Raw genomic sequence first — 19,366 nt, forward strand, 5'->3', positions numbered from 1 at the left:
AGAGGAGAGTGCAAGTGACGAGGGAAAACACCTCACCCTATCCATTCTCTCCTATTCAGTCTTCCCATATCTTCTGTCAAAGGATGACGTCTCCCTTCTCTCTCTTCCATGTCCCATACCTCCCTCTAGGCAGAATTATTGATTTTATGGAGCCGAAAACATTGTAAGTTTCTTCTTTCCTCATCTTCAAAGCTGTTCTTCTTCTTTTCAGAGTATCGCTTTCCTTTTGCTCTCAAAAAAGTCACTCTGTTATTAAAACTCAACGAAGAGCGCCATTTGACGGGCATCTGCTTGTTGGGGAATCTGATAAAAATTCATCATTCCTCTCATTTACAAATTTTTCTTTTGGTATGGTTCCAAAAAGCAATCAGGTGTTGAGTGCACTTAAGTTTGTAGACAATATTAATTATGAAGGCATGGAATCTGTGAAAATGGTTGGACAACATGTACGAGTCAAAATAGATCGTTTGAATGGATATATTATTTCATACTGGGAGAATACAACGGAGGGATCAAAAGTTATCACTGACTATGTTACCAATCTATTCAATATTGATGTAGCAGAAGTCTGGGCTTCGAAGCAATCCTTTCATATAATTCAACATGTGATCAGTAGACAAAAAACACCATTGAGATACGTTAGTTACTCGGACTCCAGTGCCATATCATCAGAAAAAGAGATGATCTATATTCTGAAATACTGTCGCCCTATGTTTCAATTAAGCATGCACCTAAAACCTCCTCCAAACTTTCGGTTCACGGAAAAGTTTCCAAAAATCGATTACTTAGATATCAATGATGGAGAATGGGTGACAATCGATAACCTATTAACAATGGATGGAATTGATATTATTCTGAAATCATCTACTCTGACTAGTAGTGATGTGAATGTCTTCCTGAAGCACTGGCTATCTGGAGGCTGTCCTCGATTGAAATTATTCTGCGCCGAAATTGGTTCTCTGGATATCTTTCAAGTACTCGCTGGTCTACTGCGTAATGCAGTTTTTGTGGAGAACAGTCGTACCTACACCAGGTAATAGTTCGGTACATTAGTAGTTTCTTATGATTCCTTATTTCCAGCCCATTTGGATACAGAAGAATCTTGTCATCTGGAATCGATATACGACGTGCGGATGATGTGACTGCTACTGTATGCCATCAGCAGACTGGAAAGTTGGTCATTGCAGTTTGGCCAGAGACCACTATTAATGATAATTAAACGGTCTTTTTTTCTTCCATTTTGTTTATCACTTAACTACAGTGTCAACCACTCGAACTTTTTTTCAATTTATATCGCCTTGTGATTTTTCTTTTTTTGAAAAACAATAATCGGCCACGAATTTTGTCGAATAAAGATGATTTGTTAAAAGCCTGAAACGACAAGTGTGATTTTTTGGGCAGATTGTCAATTGTCATCCATCCACTCTTGCCGATGGAGACACCTGCATTTGACGAAGAGTGAGATAGTACTAGACAGATTGGGCAAACAAAAAAGTAGGAAGAGAGACGTCATTCCGGGAGGGAAGACGTGGGGATCAACAAATGGAAATGAAGGTGAGAGAAAGAGGTAAAAGAGAGACTTATTAAACAAACAGAATGTGAGTGACATGGGAAAACTACAGTAGTCCAGCTGTCTTCCCACGTCACTCACAATTTCTCTAAACTCTCTCCTCCCTCGTCTTCCCATCCATTCCTTCCATTCCATTCCATTCATTACTCTCCCACGTCTTCTGTCAGAGGATGACGTCTCCCCTGCCTCTCCTCTCTATCCCTTATGTCCCGTTAAACAAGATTATCGATTTTATGGAACCCAGTTCATTGTGAGTACTTTTTTCATTAGATTGTACTCATTTGAATCATTTCGAAATTTTTAAAGAGTCTCCATATCCCTATGCTCCCAAAAAAGTCGTTCAGTTATCAAGACTCATCGAAAGATACCAATCGATGGACGACTACATATCTCATATAATGATGAGAGATTTCACATTTCATTCAACACGTTTTTGAAACAATTTCCAGTATTAGGGGTATTTAACCTGTCGAAAATGCCAAGTTCAGTCAGAGAAGAATCTATTAAATTGAATGGAAAACAAGTACCAGTCAGACTGAATTCACAAAGAGGATTTCTTCTAACATATTGGGAAGATGAAGTCGAGGGATTGAAAACACTCACTGACTTTATATAGACAGCAGACACCAATTGCGAGTGCTTTTTGTGAGCATGGAAAATATATACTAACAGAAGAGGAAATGAGACATATACTGAAAGAGTGTCCGGCTTCTCTGGAAACTGTCATCTATCCATCACCACCTCCCAATTTCCAGTTTCGAGAGAATTTCAGAAAAATCGATTGCTTAATTCTTAGTCATGGATTGTGGGTAACAATTCAAAACCTATTGGCTATGGATAATATCGAAATCCTGTTAAAAACTTCAAACCTGTCTTGTATCGACATTAATATGTTGCTGAAACACTGGCTGTCCGGGGGATGCCCACGTTTGAAATATTTTATGGCGAATGTAAATGACGAGGGCTTTTATTCAATTTTCACTGATTTATGGAATGACGTCGTTATTGTAGAGGATTTTCGACAGTATCGGAGGTGAGTTATGGAATCGTTATGTAAATATTTAATGAATTCAGCCCTTTCGGATGCGTGGAGCACTTGAATTATGGATATGATCTACAACGTGCGGATGGTGTGACTGCTACAGTATGCCATCAAGAAAACGGAGACATGATTATTGTTGTCTGGCCAGAATCAGTATACGAACACGTTTAAAGGGAATTTACATATTTAATCGTTTTTGTTGTTCTGTTGTTCTTGTTACCCTGTTGCTCTTGTTGTAATTGTAATTTCGATACATTTCTTGGAACTTTTTTTCAAAATTTGCCCTTAAACTTTTCTAATAAAAACACTTCTTTGAATTTGCACCATAAATGTAATTTGGACTGTTTCCATCTCTAGTGATCAAAATAGCTATGATCAGAGTTTACACATTTGATAGTATGTGTACTACCATCAAATGCCATTGTTTGGATTAGACATCCGATTCTTATAAATTATTGATAGAAACAAACAGTATAAAACTTGAATTCATTCGGAATCATATATACACAGATTACTGATGAAGAGCAAAGCACGCTTCCAAGTGAGCATTGTACTGTCTTTCAGACCTAACCCTCTCGAGACAGTACGGACACTGGAGAAAATGACGCCCGATAAGATTGCGGACACGATAAACGCGAACTTGTCCAGCACCAACGACTGCACCAACTCCTCCGAGATTCGGAACTTGACGACGTCTCGCTTCGATGGCTTCCATTGACTGAAATTTTTAAAATTAACACTCAAGAAATACACGGGAAGACTGAAACTTACGAATACATCCTCAAACGAAGGTAACCTATTCATCTTCTCTGGACCTTATTAGAAGAGAGCGAAAGAGGAATGAAACGAGCGGAATATATTCAAAGTTGTTTCATTGATCGGAACCGTCTACGATTCGCAGTTGAAAATGGGTAGACTAAAATCTTGTAGATCAAAAAAAAATCTGAAAAGGTATGTCTAATATTCATTTTAAGTCTTTTTTGGCTTTCGATAGTAGTTTTTTTCTATTTAAAATAGTAATTTTCTTTGTTTCAACAGTTTTTCATCCAGATAGTTTCTCTATCGTTGTCAAATTCGAGTTCTCCGTGCAATTTCCTGAGTTTTGAGCCCCATATTGACATATTTTCGTTCATTTTCGGGGTTTTGAGCATGAATTCTCAATGCTCCGTCCATTTTTCTACTCTAATTACAGTTATTTACTCCCGAATTATGAGAAAACTCAAAGGTTCTTTGAGTTCTGTGGTTTGTGGGTCTCGCCACGAACGAGTTTTTCAGATTTCTTTGTACTTTCTCGATTTTTATCAACTTTTAATATTTTTTTGTCACTTTGTAACTCAAAAATGCAATTTTTCATTGTTCAAATGCTCAATTTCAGGTAAAACTTATCGAAAATCATCGAAAAATCGGTCTTTTTTCACGTTTCCCCGATTCCTCCTCCGAAAATCCGTTTCCTTGCCATTTTCTTTTTGAATTTCTCGATTTCCGACTGTTTTCTCCAGTTTTTTCTCTAATTTATTAAATTTTCAGCTAATTTTTCACTCAAATCTCGTTTTTTCGACGCTCCGATCGATTATTTCAGAAAAAAAATCATCGAAAACCAATGATCTATCGGTTTTTACCTCTTGAGATTAGCAGCGACAGAAAATTTGAACATTTTTTTGATTTTTCCTCGAATATTTAGTGTTTTTTGTGATTTTTAAACTAATTTTCAACATTTTTCGGCCAAAAATCTATAATTTTTATTTTCCCTCGGATGACGGAGGTGTCTTTTTTGAGGATGGATCAAGGAGGTAACTTATTTTGAGTTATAAAAGAAAGTTAAGAGTACAAACATATTTAGTCATGAAACCATTTATAAGAACTGCAAACAATGAACTGGTCATCCAAAATCTGGGAGTGGAAGGAAGTTGTGATAACTGAAATAATAGATTCGTGCGAAGTTTTCTCAAAACTTTCAAAATGTATTGCCCCGTTTAGTAGAAACCCCTCTCTTTCCTCTTTCGCGTGTTTTATCAATATGCCTCATTCAGAAGACGTCATTTTGAAAATTTCTGATCTTTTGGTCTAAATTTGAAGAAAATTGGTTCAATAGGGAGGGCTGTAGAATCGGTCTGTTGTTTACTGGTATTAATAGTTAGAAGTGAAAAAACACTGATTGAATGAAATAAGTATTTATTGAAAAATAAGAATATCACAGAACAATGAACCGATCACTTGAAATCTGGCAGTGGTACGAAGTCGTGATAGCTGAAATATTAGATTTATGGTTAAAGAATTTGAGAAAACTCACTATTTACTGTACATTCTGCATTCAATGATTTGTGGTGCATCTGTATTGTAATGGTAGTCAATTGTCCATTTGTAAGAGAGGGGTCCGTTCACAGGAAACCAATCCGATTGTGCAGTTCCACAAAGAGGTTGGGCGTCGCGACTCGGAAATTTATAAGCAACAAATCCATCAGTACTCTCAATTGTGTGATTCATTGATACGAATGAATTGTCGACTGCTGCAAACATTATGAGTGATATAGATTAACTTGGAAATTATTCTTACTGTGGTTTTGAAGAGTTATTGCAAATCGCAAATAATCATTATAACCCACTGGAGTTGGAGTTTTGAACGCCGGTATTTCGATTCGACCCGATCCAGAAACCACAAAGTTTTGAGCAATGAATTGGTAAGGCCAGGCAATTCCATAAGTAATCCATAAAAAAGCCTGAAAATTGTTAGATACGAACAGAGTGCAGTTGCGATCTTCTCCAATAATATTTGGTTATATATTCTGTGTAGAAACATAAACGTAGAGATGGAATGAAAGGAGGATTAAAGTCATATTTTATTTCAGATTCCTATATTTCAGATAATTCTAAAAAAACTTTCATAATTAGAGCATACGCTAAAATTGCTGTAAACGCTACAATTTCTCGTTGTCCTGACTCTAAAGGAGCCTTCGTGGAAGAGTTTTCCCACACGAGTTTTTCCACCGTGTAGTCCTCTCGGACAAAATTATTCCTCAATTCCTTGTTTTCTCGCTTTTTTCCGATTGGAATTTAAAAAACACGGAAAATTGTTGAAAACAGCGAGGAAACGAAGAATTGAGAAATAATTATGTACGAGAGGACTACACGGGGGAAAAGAAACTTGCGTGGGAAAACTCTTCCATGAAGGCTCATTTTTAGCCGGGAAAACGGGAATTGTATGAAATATAGAAATCTGAAATAGAAAGAAGACTTGTGACTATGATATGTTTCCACATAAATAACTGTCACAGTGAACTTTTTCATTCAATTTTTACTTTTTCTAAAAGAACTCACATTCGAAAGAGCACTGCCGGTGGCAAAAGCACAGTATCCATTTGTTAAAAATGCCATTTCGTAAAGTGTCGCAGAATTGGAACCGCCCGATGGAATACTGTCGACAGCAATGTACACCATCACATGACTGGCTCGTAGTTGGAAAATGATATCAGATACATCAGACTCATCGGGATACCGTTTTACTGCAATATACACTTGGGCTCCACATATTGAAACCTTCCCATTATTAAGAAACTTCTGAAATGTTTTTTAATTAAAAGATGAGGTGAAAAAGTACAAACCTTCAACACAGTGTACAAGTTGCTTCCAGTTGTTGTGTCTCCATATCCAAGTGATGTATCCGGTTGATGGGAATATAGGGAAATATTCAAACTACTGGAATCAAAAGGTCTGATAAATCAGCAAAAACAGAAACCAAACATACCCACTGTCCGTGTGATACTCAATCTCCTCTTCCTGTTTCGTATCGAATAGAACGTTTGCCATGGTTTTATAGAAAGGAGCAGAACCGACCATATTATCAGCACCGCTCGAAAATGTATGATAGTCGATATCCGTGGAATATGCGTACAGGACTGTGATGTTTCTTGAAGGAAGACATGCACCCGGGGAGCCTGAACTGTATTTCTTTTGTTAGCAAAACTCATCTTATTTTCAAATCTGAAATGAATTAATTATTTAATTTTGGTTTTGCCCTAGTTCTGATATTGTGTCCCTATGATGAATATTAGTTTGAAAAGGGAGAGGGAGTGATAGAATAGAATATGAATGACTGAAATGATGTCTTCGAGTAACACTTTCTTGTTATCAGTGAAGAGTCTTAACGACTTTTCTTCTCCACTCGTTGAGAAGGAGGAGCTTAACGTTAGAATTGGAAAGAAGTCGAGAAAGGTTTGGTAGAAAAATATTTATGATTGTGCAAAATCTGAAAGTAACATATTGAAACGGAAAAGAACCTCCTACTAATCATTTTGTGTTATGATGATATTTTATTATGTCCAATATACTAATTTTCTTTTTCTTCTTTTAGTATTCCTTCCTTTCGACTCGATAACGTCAGAATAAAACATGACGGAAGTGATGCCTTTCAATAATTTCTTATCAGTTGGATTGTTCCTTTCTGTTTGTGTTTTAGAAAAGTTAACACCCTTTTTGACGTCCAACTGACAACAAAATTCTTCTAGAAATGACTGCTTTCCGACCATTTGACGTCAGTGGGGTAGTGTCAAAAGAGGGCGCTATTTTCCTGTCTAAATTCGGCTAAAACCGTTCTTTTTCCAATATATCAATCGATTTTGTCGATAAACCAATTTTCTGATCATTTTCACTAGAAAAAAGTAGGTGATTTTTTCTCGGAAGTTTTGACAGATGTAATTATCGTTAGTCTTCTCTCCTCTATTTTAGTAAAAAAAAAAGGGGAAAGTGGTGACACAAGTGGTACGATAAAGATTTCAATCTGGACGGGGATGGGAGATAAGAGATCATGTCAACCTATTTCGATTGAGGTCGTTCAGGCCCTGTTAGGCTTGTAGGCTACCTTGAAATGTCAAAATGCTTAGAACTATATCAATATGGGGTTCAAAATTTTGGAAATTTTCTGGAAAAGCTATAAATAGCAACTATTTTGTATGAATACTGCGATTTTGAGAAATTTAGAAAAAATCGTAAAATTTTGAGATAATGAAAAGTGACAAAGACCTGGAAAATCTGCGTTTTTATGAGAAATTGTTGTATTTTTCAGACTTTACACAACATTTCCAAAATTTTGAGTCTCATATCGAACTATTTTGACGCGTTTCGTAAAAGGAGGGGCCTACAGGCCTAACAGGGCCTAACCGACCTCAGTGGAAACAGGTCGATGTGGGGCTCAAAATTCCGCAAATTCCATGAAGATTGCGAATATTTTATTATAATTTCTTAAATCCCTCAAGTATTTCCAGTACCTCCAAATCTTGCGTCACTGTGGAATTGTGATCTACGCATTCAGTCGTTGTGGAGAAGAAGAAGACATCAGAAGACACGATGAGGTCATCAATGTGCACGTGACGTCTTCTGCTTCAGAAGCGCCGTCCTCGTCGACGATGTCATCGATACATGTGCATCATTAAGAGAAAATTTCCGATCTTTTGGATTTGGTTCGAAGAAAATTGGTTCAGTTGGGAGACATGTTAAAAATACAGATTATTGCTGAAAATAAAAATTCGCAATCTGAGTATTTATTAAAAAGTATCACAAAACATTTAACCGACAATTAGAAATCTGGGAGTGGAAGAAAGTCGTGATAACTGAAATATTAGATTTATGCAATTTTTAATGTTTTGAAAAAGCTCACTATTCACTGTAGAGTCTGCATTCAATGATTTGAGGTTCATCAGTGTTATAATGATAGTCAATTGTCCATTCGTAGGAGAAGGATCCGTTTTTCACATAAAACCATTCTGATTGTGAAGTTCCATAGAGAGGTGGGGCGTCGTCACTTGGAAATTTTTGAGAATAAGACCCATCAGTACTCGCAACCGTATAATTCATCGAGACGAATGAATTGTCAAGAGCTGCAAACATTGAGAGTGACCTAGTTTAACTGGAAAGTATCTTTACTGTGGTTTTGTACAGTTATTACAAATAAACAATTATTTGCACGGTCCGATGGTACAGGAGTTTTGAATGCTGGTATTTCAATTCGACCCGATCCCGAAACCACATAGTTTTGAGCAAGGAATTGGTAAGGCCAGGGAATTCCATAGGTCATCCAGTCAAAAGCCTGAAAACTGTTAGATGAGGGTGGCGATCACCTCCAAAAATGTTTGATCATGACTTTGTATAATCATCGAGATGGAATAATTTACACCCAAAAAAGAAACATGATCACTTGCACAGAAACATACAAAACATGAAACAAAAGATTTGAAGATCTAATACTGTAACTTTGATTAGTTTTCACATAAATGACTCTCGCAGTGAACTTTCCGTTCAATTTTCAAGTTTTCTAAAAAACTCACATTTGAAAGATCACTGCCGGAAGCGAACACACAGTATCCATTGGTTTGATATGACATTTCATATAGTGTTGCAGAATTGGAACCACCCGATGGGATACTGTCTACAACAATGTACACAAATACATGATTGGCTCGTAGTTGAGAAATGATGTCCGATACATCAGACTCATCGGGATACCGTTTTACTGCAATATACACTTGGGCTCCACATATTGAAACCTTCCCATTATTAAGAAACTTCTGAAATGTTTTTTAATTAAAAGATGAGGTTAAAAAGGACAAACCTTCAACACCTTGTATAAGTTACTTCCAGTAGTGCTATCTCCATAACCAAGTGATGTATTCGGTTTATGGGAATCCAGAGAATCTTGCAAACTACTGAAATCAAAAAGTCTAATAAAGTAGCAAAAACAGAAACCAAACATACTTCCAATCCGAGTGATACTCAATCTCCTCTTCCTCTTCTGTATCGAATCGAACATTTGCTGTTGTTGCATAAGTATCAGCAAAATAGACCATACTATCGACACCACTATGAAACGTTTCATAGTCGATGTCATTGGAATACGCGTATAAGACAGTGTTGTTCTGATATAGGCATGCGGCCGGTGGAACTGAAATATTTTCATTTTATTAGGAGAACTCCTTTTATTTTTGTCTCTGAAATATTGGTTTTGGCCTCCTAGAACTAGATTCTAACTCGAATAACAGCTTTTTTCTAACAAATGTGTATTCTTAATGATATTGTGTCCCCTATGATGAATATTAGTTTGGAAAGGGGAAAGGGGTGATAGTATGTTTTGTAATGTTTCGTGAAAATATGAAAAAAGAATTTACTGATAACCACGTCCCCACTGAGAACATCGTTCATCATACAAAAAACTGTCAAAAGAATAAAGATCAAACACGTGATGTCTTCGAGTAACACTTTCTTGTTATCAGTGAAGAGTCTTAACGACTTTTCTTCCCCACTCGTTGAGGAGGAGGAGCTTAACGTTAGAATTGGAAAGAAGTCGAGAAAGGTTTGGTAGAAAAATATTTATGAGTGTGTAAAATCTGAAAGTAACATTTTGAAACGGAAGAGAACCTCCTACTCCTACTAATGATTTTGTGGTATGATGGTATTTTATTATGTCCAATATACTAATTTTCTATTTTATTCTTTTGGTATTCCTTCCTTTCTACTCAATGACGTCAGAATAAAACATGACGGAAATGACGCCTTTCAATAATTTGTTATCAGTTGGATTCTTCCTTTCTGTTTGTGTTTTAGAAGAGTTAACATCCTTTTTGACGTCCAACTGATAACAACTTTTTTCAAGAAATGACTGCTTTCCGACCATTTGACGTCAGTGGGGGTGTAGTGTCAAAAGAGGGGTGGAGGTTGAAAGAGGAAAAAAGTGTGGAATGGGAAAATAATATATATGAAAAAAGAGAGAGAGAGAATTCGATTCTATTCTACTGGTGCCTGAAGACATTCGGGGCTCGGCGGAAAAATTCCCTAGCAGCATACTTGTCAAATCACGGGCCGGCCCGGGCCGGCCCGCAGGGCCCGCAGCAAAAAATTATTTTTGAAAAATAGAATTGAAAGTCTTGGAAATTAAATTTTTTCTTCGGTTTATACTAAATCGAGGTCGGGGGATTCGATAAGACTACTTTCAGAAGCCTCCAGCAAGTTCTTGATCCTGATTCTGATCATCGGCTGATAGAGGCTCAAAGTTTATAGTGACAAAATAACTTATTCTGACAATTTTCGTTTTCACTTGTTGTCATTTTATAATTTCTAATCAATAATATGTTTGCCATGAAGTAGTAAACGAAAAAACAATGGGAAAACGACTAAAAAATTTTTTTCAATATTTTGACGGGCCGGAAGATTTTTTTAGCGGGCCCGGCCCGGACCGTGACAAGTATGCCTAGCAGGAGTTGGTCAAAAACGAGGTACAAAACGTGGGGATACATTACAACCGCATTATGACAACAGAAGTTTGAATGAGAATTAAATGAGCTTCAGACAAAAGTTTCCTTCAAAAAATTACCAAAAAACCGGAAACTGCAAAAAATCACTCTCGTTATTTCTGATTTTCAACCAATCCCCTTTATTTGGTGGAAAATGTGATCGTTTCTAGTTTTTCTAAACTATTTACAATTTCAAACAATAATTTCAGGTTACGGTAGACATTAAAATGAGTTCAGGTGGCTGGCACTTTAGTTAAGCATAGTTGAATGATTAGAAAAGGGAAAACATAAAAAAGTTTAATTAAAATTATGTGTGGTTTCGGGCCAAACTGCAATGACAAAAGTTCTCCCATCCTAGAACGAATAGCTCATTGTTCAAATTATTGTTGTTCTTCTGATCTTCCCAGAACGCTTTTCTAATGGGTAGTGTTCCAAATGAGAATTTTAGAAAATCGATCGCAAAACCATCGGCAATTGTAGATAGATAACATTTGATAGTCTATCCAAAAAACCACTTTCGTAGTTTCTGACTTTAAACGTATCCTCTTTATTCGGCGAAATTCGTAATTAATTCTTGTTTAAACATATTATAAGACGGTAGACATTGAAAAAAGGTTTCACTTTAGTTAAACATAGTTAGATAAACAAAACGGTAGGATCAAAATGAAGAGCGTTTAATTATAATTATAAGTGGTCTCTGGCCAAACTGCAATAACCAAGGCTCCCAGTGGCTGATAGTGTACTGTAGCCGTCACACCATCTGAACGTTGGATGTCATATCCAAATGACAATGTCAATGTGTATCCGAATGGGCTGTAATTTTGGAGTTGTTAGAATAGAAACGTATCGAATGTTCACCTGGTGTAGTTACGCCTGTTTTCCATATAAACGGCATTATGCATGAGACCAGCGAGTACTTGCAAAATATTTACAGAATGAATGGCAGCGTAAAAATATTTCAATCGAGGACATCCACCAGCTAGCCAATGCTTCAGAAAAACATTCAAATCACTATTTGATAGGCTGGCATTGCCCAGACTAATAACAACTCCATCCATTGTCAATAGGTTGTCAATTGTCACCCATTGTCCATACCAGATATCTAAGAAATCGATTATTCGAAACTTTTCGGAGAAGCGGAAATTGGGTGGAGCATATGAGTGGATTCGTATTTTAGATGAACACCGGCAGTCTCTCAAAATATAAATCAGTTCTTCTTCCGATGCTATAATCCTCAATGCAGTGACACTTTCCAATGGTTTCTTTTGTCTTCTGATCACCCATTCAATCATATTAATTGCATCTTTAGATACACGGACTTCTGATACATCAATATTGAATAGATTGGTCACATAATTAGTGGTCTCTATCAATCCGTCCGTTGTATTATGCCAGTATGAAATAAGATTTCCATCCAAACAGTGCACTCGAACTGGAACGTCCTGCCCGTTCATTTTAACATAATTAACTCTCTCAGAAGTTGAAAAATACGAACATTCGCGGACACTGAACACACAATCGCGATTTCGAAATGTACGGAATGATAAGCTGCTGTCGTATTCCGAAACACAGAGATGTCCATTGAATGGCGCCTTTCGTTGAGTTTTTATGACAGAGTGACTTTTTCGGGAGCAGAAGGAAAGTGATACTCTGAAATAGAAAATGATAAATTGGAACATTATAATAATAATAAGAAACTCACAATGTATCAGGATCCATAAAATCGATAATTCTGCGTAAAGGGACGTATGGGGCACGTAGGAGAGGGAAGGGAGGTGGAGGTAACGGGATGTTGGAGATGAAAAAAGACTTGAAGGTTTGGAACAGGACGGAGATTATCCAAGAAAGAAAACGAAAGAGAGAGAAGAGAAACGTCATTCTGGGAGAGAAGACGTGGGGAGACTGAATTGGAGGAAATGAATGAGTAGGCAAAAGAGGAAAGTGTGAGTGACGTGGCAAGACAGCTGGACTACTGTAGGTTTCCCATGTCTCTCACATTCTGCTTATTTCCTAAAGTCTCCCGCCTTCTCACCTATTACCTTCATTTCCATTCATTACTTCCCACGATTGTCTCGGGCCCTAAAAGTTTGCATCCTTCTACTTACAAAGTATTTGTGACATCCTACAGATAATGATAACACTCGGTGAAAATGATAAAGATATGTCTAAACATTTTTCCTCAATTCTGAAATGTCACGAACATTTCTGTATGGGTTGACTGAGAAATCAGTCCTGTTGGATGAAATGAATGGAATGGAAGCTATTACTGATTAGTGTGATTGCTCTATTCAATGTTGATGTATCAGAAGTCTAAGTATTTAAAGATGTCAATATAATTGAACATGTGAACAGTAGACAAAAGACACCATTGAAAAAAGTAGTCTACATGGCCATGGCCTGGAGTCTTTGCTCATCGGAAGAGGAAATGACATACACCATTGGAGAAGCGTTTTTATTAGAAAAAGTTTAGGGTCAAATTTTGAAAAGAAATTCCAAGTATGTATTAAAATCACAATTACAAAAAGTACAACAGAACAACAAAAACGATTAAATATATAAACTCCCCTCTAAACGTGTTCGTAGACTGATTCTGGCCAGACAACAATAATCATGTGTCCGTTTTCTTGATGGCATACGGTAGCAGTCACACTATCCGCACGTTGTAGATCATATCCATAGTGCAAGTGATTCACGCATCCGAAAGGGCTGAATTCATTGAATATTTACATAACGATTCCACAACTCACCTCCGATACTGTCGAAAATCCTCCACAATAACGACGTTATCCCATAAATCAGTGAACATTGAATCGAAGTCCTCGTCATCTACATTCGCCATAAAGTATTTCAAACGAGGGCATCCCCCAGACAACCAGTGTTTCAGAAACATATTAATGTCGATACAAGACAGGTTTGAAGTTTTTAACAGGATTTCGATACCATCCATAGTCAATAGGTTTTCAACTGTTACCCACAATCCATGACTAAGAATTAGGCAATCAATTTTTCTGAAATTTTCTCGAAACTGGAAATTGGGAGGTGGTGATGGATAGATGACAGTCTCAAGTGAAGCTGGACACTCTTTCAGTATATGGAGCATTTCCTCTTCTGATAGTATGTCTTTTCCATGCTCACAAATAGCAGTCGCAATTGGTGTCTGCTGTCTACTATTCACCCAATCTATCATCCAAATTGATTTCTTTGTGAAAGTAATTTCCAGTACATCAATATTGAATAGACTGGTGATATGGTCAGTGAGTGTCTTCAATCCTTCGACTTCATCTTCCCAATATGTTAGAAGAAATCCTCTTTGTGAATTCAGTCTGACTGGTACTTGTTTTCCATTCAATTTAATGCAATCTTCTTTGACTGAATTTGGTATTTTCGATAAGTTAAACACCCCTAATACTGGAAACTGTTCCAAAAACGTGTTGAATGATATGTGAAATCTCTCATCATTATATGAGATATGTAGACGTCCATCAATTGACTTTCTTCTATGGGTTTTGATAACTGAACGACTTTTATGGGAGCATAGGGACATGGAGACTCTTAAAAAGTTTGATATTATTCAAATCGGTACAATCAAATGAAATAAAAACTCACAATGAACTGGATTCCATAAAATCAATAATCTTGTTTAACGGGACATAAGGGATGGAGAGAAGAGGCAGGGAAGACGTCATCCTCCGAAAGAAGACGTGAGAGAGTATTGAATGGAATGGAGGTAATGGAGGAGAAGACAAGATATTAGAAAGTCTAGAGAAAAAATGGAAGTGACATGGGAAAACTACAGACCAACATTAGGCGGGAAATTTAAAGGTAACATTTTTGCAAGTGGATGGGACTGTAGTTGGATTTAATTAGATAAACGGAACGGAAGGAACACAATAAAGAACGTTTAATTATTATAAGTGGTCTCTGGCCAAACTGCAATAATCAAGGCTCCATTCACCTGTTTGTATACTGTAGCAGTCACACCATCCGCACGTTGTACATCGATTCCAAATGGCAAGGTTCTCCTGTATCCAAATGGACTGGTGTAGTCTCGCCTATCCTCAACAAGAACGGGATTAGGAAGTAAACCATCGAGTACATGTAAGATATCCAGAGAACCAGTTCCGGCGCTGAATAGCTTCAATCGGGGGCACCCTCCAGATAGCCAGTGCCTGAGAAAGTTAATCAAATCAGTGTTAGTGAGAGTAGATGATTTCAGAATAATATCGATTCCATCCATTGTCAGCAGATTGTCAAGTGTCACCCATTCTCCATCACTGATTTCCAAGCAATCGACTTTTGGGAACTTTTCCGTGAACCGAAAGTTTTGAGGAGGCTTTAGATGTATGCTTAATCGAGAGATCGGACGGCAGTCTTTCAGAATATAAATCATCTCTTCTTCTGATGCTGCGGTAGCACTGGAATCCGCGTAACTAACGTTTCTCAATGGTGTCTTTTGTCTACTGTTCACCCATTCAATCATATGGAGAGATTGCTTCGAAGCCCAGATTTCTGATACATCAATATTGAATAGATTGGTAACATAATCAGTGAGTGCCTTCAATCCGTCCACTGCATTATCCCAGTATGAAATAAGATATCCATGCAAATGGTCCACTTCGACTCGTACATGTTGTCCCCCAATTTTCACAGATTCCATGTCTTCATAATTGATATTGTCTACAAACTTTTGTGCACTCAACACCTGATTCCTTTTCCAAATTATACCAAAGGTATAATTTGTAAATGAAATAAATGATGCATTTTTATTGAATCCCCCAATAAGCAGACGCTCGTCAATCGGCACTTTTCGAGGAGTTTTAATAACGAAATGACTTTTCTGAGAGCAGAAGGAGAGAGATACTCTGAAATAGAATAAGGTTTGTTCAAAAAAATGAAATGAAAAAACTCACAATGTTTTCGGCTCCATAAAATCGATAATTCTGGCTAAAGGGACATATGGGACATGGAGGAGAGGGAAGGGAGACGTCATCCTTCGACTGAAGATATAGGGGGACTGAATAGGAGGGAATGGATGAGTAGGCGAGAGATGAGAGAGTTTGGAGAAATTGTGAGTGGTTTGGGAAGACAGCTGGACTACTGTAGTTTTCCCATGTCCAGCTTTTCGTGTGGCGAGACGGAATAGGAGATAATGGATGGGTCCAGGTGTTTTCCTATGTCACTCACACTCTCCTCTCTTGCCTGTTCATTCCCTCTTATTCAGTCTCCCCTTGTCTTCAGTCGAAGGATGACGTCTCCCTTCCCTCTCTTCCATGTCCCAACCCTCCCGCTGAGAATAATTATCGATTTTATGGAGCCCAATGAATTGTGAGTTTCTTTATTTCATTTTTTTGAACAAACCTTATTCTATTTCAGAGTACCGCTGTCTTTCTGCTCTCAGAAAAGCCACTCTGTCATTAAATCTCAACGAAAAGTGTCATGTGACGAACGTCTGCAAGTTTGGGGATCCAATATGAATGCATCGTTCTCTCCATTCACAGATTTCGACTGTGTGCTGAGTACAAGTAACTCTGTACATACCTCAAGTGCTGAAAAAGAGGAATATGTGAAATTGGGTGGACAACAAATACGAGTCAAATATCACCGTTTAAGGAAATATTTAATAACGTATTGGGAGGATAAACTGACTGGACTGGAAGCTATCACCGATTATGTGACCGATCTATTCAATATTGATGTATCAGAAGTCTATATCTCTAAAGATTCATTCAAAATGATTGAATGGGTGAGCAGTAGACAAAAGACACCATTGAAAAAAGTCGTTTACATGGCCTGGAGTGGTTGCCCATCGGAAGATGAAATGAATTATATTCTGAGCAATTGCCAGTGTTCGTCTCAAATACTCCTATACTCAGATGCTCCGCCTAACTTTCGTTTCTCAAATAACTTCCGCAGAATCGATTGTTTAGATATCAGTAATTCCAACTGGGTAACAATCGATAACCTATTGAGCATGGATGGGATCGATATTGTTTTAGAATCATCTAGTCTATCTAATAGGAATTTAAATGTCTTCCTCCGGCATTGGCTGTCTGGTGGATGCTCTCGATTGAAGTTATTCAGCGCCGAAACTGGTTCCGTGGATCTCTTACAAGTACTTGATGGTTTACTTCATAATGCCGTTTTTGTGGAGAATCGTCGAGACTACAATAGGTAATATAGTTCGATATATTAGTAGTTTCTCACGATTCCCTATTTCAGCCCATTTGGATACAGGAGAACTTTGTCATATGGAATCGATATACGACGTGCGGATGGCGTCAGTGCTACAGTGTGCGGACAGGCGGACGGAACTTTGGTTATTGCTGTTTGGCCAGAGACCACTTATAATTAAAATTAAACTGATTAATTATGTTCCTTCTGATCCGTTTATCTATCTCTCTGTACAACTGCAGTTCTGACCACGATGTTCAAAGACGTCTACCTTTCTTAATCAAAACTTATGTAACTTATGTTTCATCTTATAAATACTTTTGGAAAACATTTGAAAACATTTTTGAACAGCGCAGACTTTTACTTCGATGAATTAGTAGCTTGAGAATCTAAAAACCTTGTGATCGGGGAGCAATTCGTGATTCTGAACTTCCAAAATTAAAAATGAAATTGGCTCAGGAATTTAGTTATCTGAGACATCAAGCTGAAAATAGATGTGAAGTTAACTCTCTGATAGATGCCATGAAACTTCGTATGCAATTCGATATTTCAAATTGAAAACCCCGGAAACTTAAATTTGGCTGTAAGGTTTTTGGTGTTGTGGGATGGTTTTGTAATTTGCAAATTTTCAAGGAAGCGTTCAAAAATGTTTTCTACTTGTAAATGAGACCTTTGATTTCAATGCGATATTCGCGGATTTACAGGACAATGTAGTTTTAGTATAAGACATGCGAAAGTATACAAGGTAAGACATAAGAACTGAAACTAGATTTAAAAACTGAACTGAATTTCAGCCCATTTGGATCTGAACAATACCTGATCAATGGATTTGATCTACAGCGAGAGGATGGTGCGATTGCTACAGTATGCTATGATAGATACTTGAGGATTGTTGTTTGGCCAGAGATCACGTGTAGATATAATTAATTTGTTTGCATGGCTACTGTTTGTGTGCTAATTTAATAGAAAATATAAGACAATGTCTTTATTCAAAATATCAAAATACAGTTTGTATCGATCGATAATTAACTCGCTTAGTGCGATTCCGCATGTATTTTCAACTCACGGTCGGATGTAAAGCGCATGGCGCATGATGAACACTGGAACGCACGAGGAATAGTCTGATGGAACATTACAGCTACAGGAGGTTGTCCATCTGGGCGAGTAGATGACATCGGCGACACTCTTGGCCTGCCTTCTGGGCGAGTAGTTGACATCGTCGACACCCTTGGTCTGCCTTCTGGGCGAGCAGATGACATCGTCGAAACATTTGGCGTTCATTGTTTTTGACCTTCTGCGGCGTTGCATTGCTTCCCATGACTGAAATTTAAAAATTAACACTCAAGAAATATGTTGGAAGACTTAAACTTACGAATGTATCTATACTTGGCAGTTTGTTCATTTTTGGGCGAGAGAGATGAAGAGACTGAATTGAACAGAGCAGAAGATTTTCTATTCAAAGTTGTTTCATTGATCAGAACAGTCTACGATTCGCAGTTGAAAAAGGGTAGACTAAAATCTTGTAGATCAAAAAAAAATCTGAAAAAGGTATGTCTAATATTTCATTTGATTCTTTTTTTTGGTTTTCAATAGTACTTTTTCTCTTCAAATCAGTAATATCATTTGTTTCAATACTTTTTCAACCAGATAATTTCTCTTTCGTTGTCAAATTCAAGGCCTCCGTGCAATTTCCCGAGTTTGAGCCCCATATTGACATATTTTCGTTCATTTTTTTGGTTTTGAGCATGAATTCTCAATGCTCCGCCCTTTTTTTACTCTAATTACTGTAATTTGCTTTCGAATTACGAGAAAACTCAAAGGTTCTTCGAGTTCTGCAATTCGTGGGTCTCGCCACGAACGAGTTTTTCAGATTTTCGGCGAGCCGTTTCTCTTCATTTTTTTTCTAATTTCTCGATTTTTCATCAATTTTCGCTGGTTTTTGTCATTTTTCATGTCAAAAATCCACTTTTCCATTGTTCAAATGCTCAGTTTCAGGTAAAACGTATCGAAAATCATCGAAAAATCGGTTTTTTTTCACTTTTCCCCGATTTTTCCTCCGAAAATTCGTTTCCTTGCCATTTTATTTTTGAATTTCGGGATTTCAGCAGTTTTCTCCAGTTTTTTCTCTAATTTATTAAATTTTCAGCTAATTTTCGACTAAAACCTAATCGTTTCGTTGATCCGATCGATTTTTCAGAGAAAAATCATCAAGAACGCGAGATTTATCGATTTTCGCTCTTGAGATCAGCAGCGACAGAAAATTTGAAAATTTTTTGATTTTTTCTTCGAATTTTCAGTATTTTTGGT

General features: G+C 37.3%; 8 protein-coding genes across 8 annotated transcripts; 2 read left to right on the forward strand and 6 right to left on the reverse strand.

Annotated features, from left to right (window-relative positions):
• Positions 1 to 350: 350 nt before the first annotated feature.
• On the forward strand, positions 351 to 1,219 carry GCK72_015623 (uncharacterized protein; the record flags this gene model as incomplete). Its single annotated transcript, XM_053731017.1, has 2 exons — positions 351 to 1,033; positions 1,081 to 1,219. 2 exons carry the CDS (start codon positions 351 to 353, stop codon positions 1,217 to 1,219), a joined length of 822 nt encoding a protein of 273 aa, XP_053585789.1.
• A 1,904-nt stretch (positions 1,220 to 3,123) lies between these two features.
• Positions 3,124 to 3,327, reverse strand: GCK72_015624 (uncharacterized protein; the record flags this gene model as incomplete). Its single annotated transcript, XM_053731018.1, has 1 exon — positions 3,124 to 3,327. One exon carries the CDS (start codon positions 3,325 to 3,327, stop codon positions 3,124 to 3,126), a length of 204 nt encoding a protein of 67 aa, XP_053585790.1.
• Positions 3,328 to 4,822: 1,495 nt separating this feature from the next.
• GCK72_015625 (uncharacterized protein) lies at positions 4,823 to 6,416 on the reverse strand (the record flags this gene model as incomplete). Its single annotated transcript, XM_053731019.1, has 6 exons — positions 4,823 to 4,859; positions 4,903 to 5,119; positions 5,167 to 5,329; positions 5,928 to 6,167; positions 6,212 to 6,305; positions 6,355 to 6,416. The coding sequence occupies 6 exons, from the start codon at positions 6,414 to 6,416 to the stop codon at positions 4,823 to 4,825; spliced, it is 813 nt and encodes a 270-aa protein (XP_053585791.1).
• A 1,765-nt stretch (positions 6,417 to 8,181) lies between these two features.
• On the reverse strand, positions 8,182 to 9,448 carry GCK72_015626 (uncharacterized protein; the record flags this gene model as incomplete). The annotated part of the gene is made up of 6 exons (XM_053731020.1): positions 8,182 to 8,215; positions 8,263 to 8,482; positions 8,529 to 8,691; positions 8,930 to 9,169; positions 9,214 to 9,307; positions 9,357 to 9,448. 6 exons carry the CDS (start codon positions 9,446 to 9,448, stop codon positions 8,182 to 8,184), a joined length of 843 nt encoding a protein of 280 aa, XP_053585792.1.
• Positions 9,449 to 11,562: 2,114 nt separating this feature from the next.
• On the reverse strand, positions 11,563 to 12,607 carry GCK72_015627 (uncharacterized protein; the record flags this gene model as incomplete). The annotated part of the gene is made up of 3 exons (XM_053731021.1): positions 11,563 to 11,701; positions 11,747 to 12,538; positions 12,591 to 12,607. 3 exons carry the CDS (start codon positions 12,605 to 12,607, stop codon positions 11,563 to 11,565), a joined length of 948 nt encoding a protein of 315 aa, XP_053585793.1.
• Positions 12,608 to 13,455: 848 nt separating this feature from the next.
• GCK72_015628 (uncharacterized protein) lies at positions 13,456 to 14,574 on the reverse strand (the record flags this gene model as incomplete). Its single annotated transcript, XM_053731022.1, has 3 exons — positions 13,456 to 13,594; positions 13,645 to 14,439; positions 14,495 to 14,574. The coding sequence occupies 3 exons, from the start codon at positions 14,572 to 14,574 to the stop codon at positions 13,456 to 13,458; spliced, it is 1,014 nt and encodes a 337-aa protein (XP_053585794.1).
• Positions 14,575 to 14,789: 215 nt separating this feature from the next.
• GCK72_015629 (uncharacterized protein) lies at positions 14,790 to 15,545 on the reverse strand (the record flags this gene model as incomplete). Its single annotated transcript, XM_003092919.2, has 1 exon — positions 14,790 to 15,545. The coding sequence occupies one exon, from the start codon at positions 15,543 to 15,545 to the stop codon at positions 14,790 to 14,792; it is 756 nt and encodes a 251-aa protein (XP_003092967.2).
• Positions 15,546 to 16,133: 588 nt separating this feature from the next.
• GCK72_015630 (uncharacterized protein) lies at positions 16,134 to 17,240 on the forward strand (the record flags this gene model as incomplete). The annotated part of the gene is made up of 3 exons (XM_053731023.1): positions 16,134 to 16,213; positions 16,262 to 17,059; positions 17,108 to 17,240. 3 exons carry the CDS (start codon positions 16,134 to 16,136, stop codon positions 17,238 to 17,240), a joined length of 1,011 nt encoding a protein of 336 aa, XP_053585795.1.
• Between the last annotated feature and the right edge of the window lie 2,126 nt (positions 17,241 to 19,366).

The sequence above is a fragment of the Caenorhabditis remanei genome, chromosome IV (assembly GCF_010183535.1).
Source record: "Caenorhabditis remanei strain PX506 chromosome IV, whole genome shotgun sequence".
NCBI classification, from domain to species: Eukaryota; Metazoa; Nematoda; class Chromadorea; order Rhabditida; family Rhabditidae; genus Caenorhabditis; species Caenorhabditis remanei.